Below are 9,141 nucleotides of genomic sequence, written 5' to 3' on the forward strand. Positions count from 1 at the left end.
AGACCGGAAGACCCACTATAAATTTTTAATCTATGGCTCTGTATATGAAAATATCAACCACCTAACTACCTTGATAATGAAATTTGTACAATTAATTCATAGACTTCTTAAGCTATACGATTCGGAAACAATTATTCTAGTTGAGAGAGAAAGAGTCTAGCTTGTTTCTAAAAATTATTAGTTTTTTCGTCAACTAATAATCCTGTGTTATTCTTTGATGCTTTCCCTATGTTCATTTGAATCTATGAATCTTGAAAGTTTCTCCATGTCTTTCTATTTTATATTAGTAAGTGGATCAATCATAGAGATTTACTGCGTAAGAAAGGGATAGTATTTCTGATATAAATTTCCTAGAAACTTCAAGATTTTTTTTAGAAACAAATTGCATTTGAAGTTTCGCCATGCCTTTCTAATTTCTTCAAATAGATTTTTTTTTTTCAAACCCAAACTAAGATTTATGTATGATGAATAATTACTTAGAATAAAGCCATTGACATCTATCCACTTGTCGAGTTGGATTGAGGTTAATCAATAATCAGAAACCGAATTAAGAACATACTCATTGAAGATATCTCATGTTGGTTTCTCAAAATATAATTAAAATAGTATGGTTAATTAAGTTGAATATCTCAAATTTATGAGAATCCACTTCAAAGTATCTAATTAATATCATGAATTTGAAATATCTATAATTAAATAATATCACGCTACATAATTTACACATATATTTAAGTTGAGAACTCTATGTCAAGAACACTTCATTGGACATTGTCTAAAGAAGTACAAAGAAACTACCAGATAATTGTATAAAGTTTATAATGGACAGCAATATTAAAAGAAAACTCTCCTACGTTTATATATTCGCCACTTCTCCCGCTAATCCTCTAAACAATCTTCTCCTTCTTTCTCTCATTTACAGGCTCTTTCATGGATAGTTACCTCTCTAATCAAGCGGCGCTCTCGTTTCCCCCGACGCGTTCGAGGAGACAGAGAGGCGGTAGAAGCGGCTTTGTTCTTCCTGCGATGCGCAAGGTCCAGTATAGACCGATGGTCATGGTTGCCAGGGCGGGACAGAACAGCTACTGGCCTGGAAGCAGCCTTAACGCGCCGCTTAAACCCCGAACGTCGCAGGGGAGGTTTCTGATACGCCTGTTGCTAAACAAGCGGCACCTCTTTCACTATGCTGCTGCTGATGAGCTCAGGTTACTGGCAGATAACCGTGAAGCCGCTTTAGCTCGTATGTCTCTCAGCTCTGGTTCCGATGAAGCTTCTCTCCACAGGTCGTTAAACTTAACTTATTCTAATTATTAAAAAATAATAAAAAGTAATAAATATAAAATATAAATATTACTTGTAAAGCAAGTTTTGTTTTTAGTGCTTGATAAGGTTGGTTTGCCTATTTAAGCTCCTCTCATGTTTCTAGTTAGCTAAGTTTTCTTGTGAAACTCTTCTTGGAATGGATTTTTTTATTCAGCTGCATTGATTTACTTACCCATTTTTAACACACTGCTGGTTTTGGAGCTCTTTGTTAAGCTTAACTTGCAACACAAGGCATCTTATACTTTGTGTGTTGATGGTTTTGCCTTCCCCTACTAGCCCTAATTCCATGATTTTTTCTATGTGGTTGGCAGAAGGATAGCTCAGCTCATGGAACGTTACTGCAAAACAGCAGTCCAAGACATAATGTACATGTTAATACTCTACAAATACTCTGAGATAGGAGTCTCTCTCGCTCCAAAGCTCTCTAGATGCATCCACAATGGAAGACTCGAGACATGGCCTAAGAAAGACCTGGAGCTGGAGTCAATCCACAGCTGCGATGCCCTTGAGCTCATCAAAGAACACGTAAACGCAGTCATCGGATTACGTGCCAACTCATGTCTGAAAGAAAAAACACAGATACAGAAACTACATCTCACGAAGGTATACGTTGCCTCGATCTTGTGTGGTTACTTCTTGAAATCTGCTTCCCTCAGACACCAACTCGAGTGTTCCTTACCGGATCTGCACGGAAGCGGATATGTGAACGGTCCTATCTTAGTATCCACCAAGGAGCATCTGAGACATTACATCACAGGGTTCGACCCCGAGACAATGCAGAGATGTGCCAAACCAAGGACAGTGGAAGCAAGGAGTCTGATAAAGAAGCAATGTTTGGCTCTTTTTGGCATGGAGGATAGCGATGAGACCATTCTGACATCGTATTTGAGTCTGAAGCGGTTGGTTTTGGAAGCTGTGGCGTTTGGGACGTTTTTGTGGGATACTGAGTTGTATGTAGATGGTGCATATAAGCTCAATGAGAATGCAGAAGAACAAGAAAATAGAAGTATATGAACCAAAAAAGAGAATCTTCATGATCCTTTGGTTGGTGCCAATCTCTTGAGGCAATTCTTTAGTGTAAACTGTATAGCCGAATAAAAATGTGGTGGTTTAGGAAACAATGGCTGGAAGTGACTAGTTATTCTCAAAAAGATATGTTGAACAAAAAAAAATAGTTATGGGTGGAATGAAAACAGGGGATGATCAAGGAAATTAAATAAAAACATAGCTTTTATTTAAGAAAAGTGCGATAATATTTTTTTGTACATTAATTATCAAATTAATAGTTTTTTTTAACACTGGATTTTTATTAAACTTGGAGATGAAACATACCTGCAAATTACAAACGAAAGATAAGACAATGATAAGCATAAATGATCACAATGATCTTACCTATCCTATTCTAGGCTTGCCCTGTCCAAAGTTGAATTTACTTCACATTGTTGCTCTACTTTTATCCACACTAGCAGCTTGAGAAAATTGTTAAACCCAACACCACATACCCGGTGCCCGAAGATGTTCATGGGATGGCACAACAATTGACATGTCCACGCCAAGGGTACTTCAGCTTTGAATGACCAACTAAACTGAAATACTCATTCCATGACTCGTTCTTGAAAACCAAGAAGTGATTCTTAACTTTCAGTAATATGAAAACAAACGGCGAAGAACGTTGAACAATCATCAATAGTTAGTTTAATAAAAAGTATAATATAAGTTAAGATGAACCATTCTATTTCTCTAGGAATTCTGAATTTCATTCTCATGGTGACACGTAGCTACAAAACAATGTTACAATGTTTCTCAATTAATATATAACAGATCATATCATTTTCTTAAGTTAACCAAAGAATATATATATATTTACTTTGCTTATTTACACCTTTTTAATAGACAGAAGGTAGAAGTTGTGTTTTTGTTAGTTGATTAAAGTTAGGCCAATGAATGAACAAGTTGCTTAGATTCCAAGTGATCCATAATGAAATTTAAACTTTCACTATATGAAAAGTAATCAGAAAGGAGCTATATGCTCATTTATATATGTTGCTGCAAACGGGGTCCAGTATCTTTTGCTATATTCTTCTCTTTTCTTTTTCGTTCACGATCTTTTGCTAAATTCTTCTTCAGTCAAACATATAGACAATAATATTTTGTTACTGTAAAGTTGTAATGAATCTTGTATCACTTAAGAAAAGGATGTACAGAGTTTATATACAGAGTACTACGCTAGGGCTTCATAGGTACATTAAATGATAATACATTTTGTGTCCATAATCTAAGATATCATAGAATCAATCACTTGAATGAATGATCCTTAACACGCCCCCTCGAGATGGAGGGGGGAGTCAACACTCCAATCTTGCTCGTGAAAGTGGTGAAGTGAGGCCTTGAGAGCGGTTTTGTCATGATGTCTGCCAATTGATCCTTTGTCCAGAGATGTGAACGACACGAAGAGCACCGGTTGGTATATATATCTTACACGCCATCTTTTCACGGTTACCTCCATCACCAATCACTATGTGAACTGGACCACATGGGTCTAGTTGGTAGTGTATACTCTGTTAGACCGTTCATAAGCATGAACCTTGAAACATGTTTTCACACAAATAAAAAAAGTCAGTCATACCAAATCAAAAGGCCAAGTAATAAACAAGCTGATCCTGAAATTTATGGGGGCTTGAAACAATTACATAACATATATTTTTCTTAATCATTTGAGGGCCAGAATTTATATACATATTAACCAATGATATTTTTGGAGGTCATACGCGATGTTTCAACTCACTATATGCTTAGAACTAACAGGTTTGTGTTTCGATTCTTACATGACCGTTGAAGACAATGTCGGTACCGTAAGAGTAAAGCAACTCCTCCATAGCTACTTTCATATATTCAGCTTCTTTGTAATGCGCTGTGTAAGTGCTGTACCATGGTGGATACCAAGTAACTACTAACCATGGAGTTACCGATCTATTGAATTTAGCAAGATCCATCTTTAGCCACTCGTATTGTTCCCCTGCCAAAAACCGAACAAGAACCTTAGAAAAAGACGCACACATGGAGGTCAGAGTCTAAGAATATCAAACCTGATCTATCAAAGTCGATGTAGGCACCAAGCATAACAAAGTGAATCCCACCAGCGTTAAAAGAATAATAAAACTTCCAAGTAGTGCCACTTTCTACATAAGGGAAAGCGAATCTTGAGCTATAAGCTTCAAATGTCTTGTTCCCAGCTTGCAACTCAAGCTCATGGTTTCCTTCAACCACCATAAGAGGAACTGTAGAAGTCAGATTCTCCGTAAACCTACCCCAATAATCCCAACGCGGCTGATACGTCTCGTGTATAGGCGTATTTGAGAAATTGCAAGAATAACAATCCGAGCCAGTCCCGTTCGTTAGATACAAGTTTGCGTAACTCACGTCACCAACCAATAAAACAAGATCCGGAGAGTTCTGAACCAAATGACTAATTGTAGCTGTTGTGTTATAAGTGAGACCAGTATCACCCACAATATCTTATCCTATTTAATAAGATAGATAAACCCAACATCCAATTAACTAATGATTTAACTATCAATAGTATATAATCAAAAGCCCACATGGCAACTGGAGGTCAAGTGAGTGTTGATTAGTCACCCTGATTTCGAGTGAACCATAAAGTGCTTCGTTATGTTCAACTGTATAAATTATGACTAACAACATTAATTTGTCTCAAACAGATTACTGTACATACGTGAAGCTTTCATCATTTATTTTCCTTTTAAAGCATATTGTTGTCAGTTTTAGAATAATATGCTTTTCATTTTATATTTTTAGCATATTTATAGTACTGGAACTAAACATAGGGAAGAAAACCCCACCGATTCTTAAAAACAGCGAAGTATTATAGTACTGGCCACTATATGGTTCATCAAAGGAATGCTCTCTATTCAGCTTCCGTTTGGAAACCACCAGTAGAAGTACTCTGCAGATCTGGTGCTGCAAGGCTCAGTTTTAGATCTGGCCTAAGACCATGCGCAGTAGGGGTTTTTACCGGGTTCATGGGCTCGATATCATAGGCCCGATTGATTAAAAAAAAAAAGAAAAAAGCTTTAGTCTAGACGGACCGGGCCTTACGGATGAACCCGTATGAAGCGGTCGTCGCGCTGTGGTTGGTCGTTGGTTTCCGCGTTGTCGCGGAGGAAAAGAGGGATTCGACGACATATTTCTCATTTTCCCTTCTCTCGCGAAAAGCTAGGGTTTCGCCGTGAGAGGCGATATATCGTGCGACGGCCCCTCCGTGAGATTTCTCCAGCTAATCGACGACGAATCTCTAGTATCGACGAGCGTAGGTGAGTATCGAGTAGTTTGACATATATATTGGGTCGATTTGGGGCTCGGATGCCATTATTCGATTTTGGGAAAAAATTGGGGGTTTTTGGTGAGGGGTCTAAATCTATTTATGGGTTTCGATAAACGGTTGTAGATCGTGATGGTGGTTTGTTTTAGACTTCTTTTCTCTGAGATTTCAAATCGAGTTAGGGGTTTCGAGTATGGTTTCTAAATCGAGTTATGGGTTTCGTTTTATTGTTTAAATTGTCATGACAGTTTGATATAGGTTTCGTTGAATCATTTTGTTTCGTTAATAATTTTGGATTTATTTGACAATTTTTTTTTTTTTTGTCAGATGGATCCGGTAGAAGATAGAAGATAGAAGACATTCGAAGAGGCAAACCCAGCACATCAACATGTTAGGGTTCGTGGCCGATTCAGAGTACGACATTCCTACAAGGTGTCCGTGTGGTGGGAGAGTCATTAACGAGGTTGCCGGGAAGGAGGACTACGACACTCTCTCCGGGAAGCGGTTCTTCACCTGCAAAAACTACGAGGTAAAATCAATGATGTTTTTGTTTGTATATCACTTTCACGAGCTATAGTATAAGTTTTATACTTGACTCTGACTGTTTTTATGTTGTAACCAAGGCTGATGGGTTCCATTATCGTCAGCTTTGGGTGATAGGTGTGCAGGAGGAGCTCGAGAGGCTGACTAAACGGGTGGAGGAGGCTGAGGAGGTGATGATGGGGGTCTCGAATCTCAGTAAACAGATTGAGTCAGTCGAGGTTAGTGATACATTGTTAGCTGTTTCATCGCTTTAGTGTATTTTTCTATTTTTATAAAATTGACTAACACAATTCTTCTTTCTTTTTCCCATGTCCAGGAACAGGTTAAAATCCTCAATCAGCAGGTCTCTGTCCTCAATGACCAGGTCTGTGACCTCAATGAGCAGGTCTATGACCTCAGTGTGCAGGTCGATACCCTCGAGAGGGTCTGCTTCGATTGACAGCCAAAGGTTAGCCTCAGCTAAACTATATTGCTTCTGATTGCTATCTCTCGCTTGAATTAGAACTAGAACTAGAACTATAAGTAGAAGTAGAAGTAGAATTAGAACTAGAATTAGAACTACAACTATAAGTAGAGCTAGAATTAGAACTAGAACTAGAACTATAAGTAGAAGTAGAAGTAGAATTAGAACTAGAATTAGAACTACAACTATAAGTAGAGCTAGAATTAGAACTAGAACTAGAACTATAAGTAGAAGTAGAAGTAGAATTAGAACTAGAATTAGAACTACAACTATAAGTAGAGCTAGAATTAGAACTAGAACTAGAACTATAAGTAGAAGTAGAAGTAGAATTAGAACTAGAATTAGAACTACAACTATAAGTAGAGATAGAATTAGAACTAGAACTATAAGTAGAAGTTGAATTAGAACTAGAACTATAACTAGAAGTACAAGCACATTAATTATTTGTTGGTTGGTTGCTGTAATTAATTTAAATTGTACTTAGGAGCAGTTAATTGTTTCGCCTGATTTGATGTGTATTGACTTCTCATAGGTATCTAGTAGTTGTGCTCTTGGTCTGTAATGAATTTTGGTTGGTAGAGGTAGTTTAATTTCTACCTTTTGAAACGTAAAAATGTAGTTTAAAAACATAGTAACTCCACCCTAAAATTTACACAAACATCTAAACAGCACACAAAACCAAAACACCCGTAACCAAAACACCCCAAACCAAAACACCCCAAACATGGACCCTTTTCCCCTTAACTCTACCGGGTTTGTTAACCTGTTAGCTTCGCAGAGCAGTCCACCAATAGACGTAGACTTTGCTGAGCCAGGTGTTAACTCTCCCGGGTTAGTTAAGCATGCGGAAAGGAGAAAGTGGACTACCAAAGAAGGCCTTGTGTTGATCAGTGCTTGGTTGAACACCAGCAAACAGAAGTTAGGCTCGTTTTGGAAGCGTATAGAGGGGTATTTCAATACGAGTCCTCAGCTGAGTGGCTCTGCTCCTAGGGAGTGGGGTCAGTGTAAGCAGAGGTGGGGAAGAGTGAATGAGCAGGTTTGTAAATTTGTGGGGTGCCATGAGGCGGCGTTGAAGGAGCAGGCGAGTGGCCACAGTGAGAATGATGTCATGAAGGCGGCACATGACATCTTCTTCAATGACTACAAAGTGAAGTTCCAGCTTGAACACTGCTGGAGAGAACTGAGGTTCGATCAGAAATGGAGATCACACGCTATCTCGAAGGAGAAGAGGCAGGAAGCTGATGCGGAGGTGATGCCTGAGGGGGAAGAGGTGAGGCCGCCCGGGGTTAAAGCCAACAAAGCAGCGAAGCGAAAGAAGCCGAACGAGGCAGCTTTTGATCAAATCCATAGCATCCTAGCTCAGAAAAATACCATTTCTAGACAAAAGATACTTGATCGCCTCCTAGCCAAGAAAGTGGAAACACTTTCTGATCAAGAAATTGCTCTTAAGACTAAACTCATCTTAGAAATGCTTTAGTTGGTCAGTTAAGTAGTTTTGCTTGCTTGAATGTTTATTAATTTGATTGAGTCGTATAGCTTCAAATCTTGTTCTTTTGGTTGATTGAAAATCTTGTCTTTTCTTCTGCAGGTCATGGGTTTAAAGGACACGGTCTAGCAGGTCACGGGTGGGAAGGTGTTGCAGGTGAAGGTGTCTTTTCTTTGTTTCTATAAGTCGCGGGTAGTAGGTGAAAGTGTAGTCTTTTGTTTCATGCTACACTTCAGTCACGGATGTACTATGTCTACACTTCTTTTGGTTTTGTTGTAACATTGATTCACGGATGTAAACTTGATGTATGTCTCTATATAAACTATGTGTTCCTAACTTTATAAGCACAACAAACTTGTTTCTCTCTTACTTCTCTTCTCTTGTTTGTCCCATTTCACTACAATAAAAGCAACAACAAGCTTCAAGCTTCCAACCATTTCACTATAATAAAAGCGACAACAAGTTCTTTCTTACCACAATCATCTAAACCATCTATCTTCTGTAACAACACACTTCAACAACATTATTTGTCATTGTGCTGCTCAAACAACAACCTTGAAGCTTCCAACCAAAAGAACTCTTCAACCTTCTTTCTTCAAGGTATCAAGGTAAGTGAAACATTGATAGAATAATAGAAATATGCACAATTTTTTAGATGATAAAATTTGAAAACCCAATAGATTTAGATACAAAATGAAATAAATTGGAACATTATGAGAGAATAATGAAAAAATATGTACAATTTATTAGATACAAAATGTAAAATAATGGAAAATTATGAGAGAATAATGTAAAAAATTGATATAATAGGATGATGAAAAACAATAAAGTGATGAAGTTTATGAAAAAATATGAGAGAATAATGCAAAAAAAAATTAGCCACTGAAAAATTATGAGAGAATCATGAAAAAAAAATTAGCCTATGAAAAATTATGAGAGAATAATGGAAAAAAAAATTAGCCTATGAAAAATGTACAATTAAAAATATGA

General features: G+C 37.6%; 2 protein-coding genes and 1 pseudogene across 2 annotated transcripts; 2 read left to right on the forward strand and 1 right to left on the reverse strand.

The window, feature by feature from the left end:
* The first annotated feature begins 786 nt into the window (after positions 1-786).
* On the forward strand, positions 787-2,537 carry LOC106298460. The gene is made up of 2 exons (XM_013734597.1): positions 787-1,280; positions 1,632-2,537. The coding sequence occupies exons 1-2, from the start codon at positions 928-930 to the stop codon at positions 2,332-2,334; spliced, it is 1,056 nt and encodes a 351-aa protein (XP_013590051.1). The 5' UTR covers positions 787-927; the 3' UTR covers positions 2,335-2,537.
* A 990-nt stretch (positions 2,538-3,527) lies between these two features.
* LOC106340698 lies at positions 3,528-5,362 on the reverse strand (annotated as a pseudogene).
* Positions 5,363-7,389: 2,027 nt separating this feature from the next.
* On the forward strand, positions 7,390-8,142 carry LOC106340710 (glutathione S-transferase T2-like). Its single transcript, XM_013779558.1, has one exon. The coding sequence runs from the start codon at positions 7,390-7,392 to the stop codon at positions 8,140-8,142; it is 753 nt and encodes a 250-aa protein (XP_013635012.1).
* The last annotated feature ends 999 nt before the right edge of the window (positions 8,143-9,141 follow it).

Source organism: Brassica oleracea, chromosome C1 (assembly GCF_000695525.1).
Source record: "Brassica oleracea var. oleracea cultivar TO1000 chromosome C1, BOL, whole genome shotgun sequence".
Lineage (NCBI taxonomy): Eukaryota > Viridiplantae > Streptophyta > Magnoliopsida > Brassicales > Brassicaceae > Brassica > Brassica oleracea.

Coding starts and splice junctions, on each gene's coding strand:
- LOC106298460 (XM_013734597.1), top strand. CDS start 928: ATGGATAGTTACCTCTCTAATCAAGCGGCGCTCTCGTTTCCCCCGACG. Junction 1,281..1,631: donor GATGAAGCTTCTCTCCACAG/GTCGTTAAACTT, acceptor TGTGGTTGGCAG/AAGGATAGCTCAGCTCATGG.
- LOC106340710 (XM_013779558.1), top strand. CDS start 7,390: ATGGACCCTTTTCCCCTTAACTCTACCGGGTTTGTTAACCTGTTAGCT.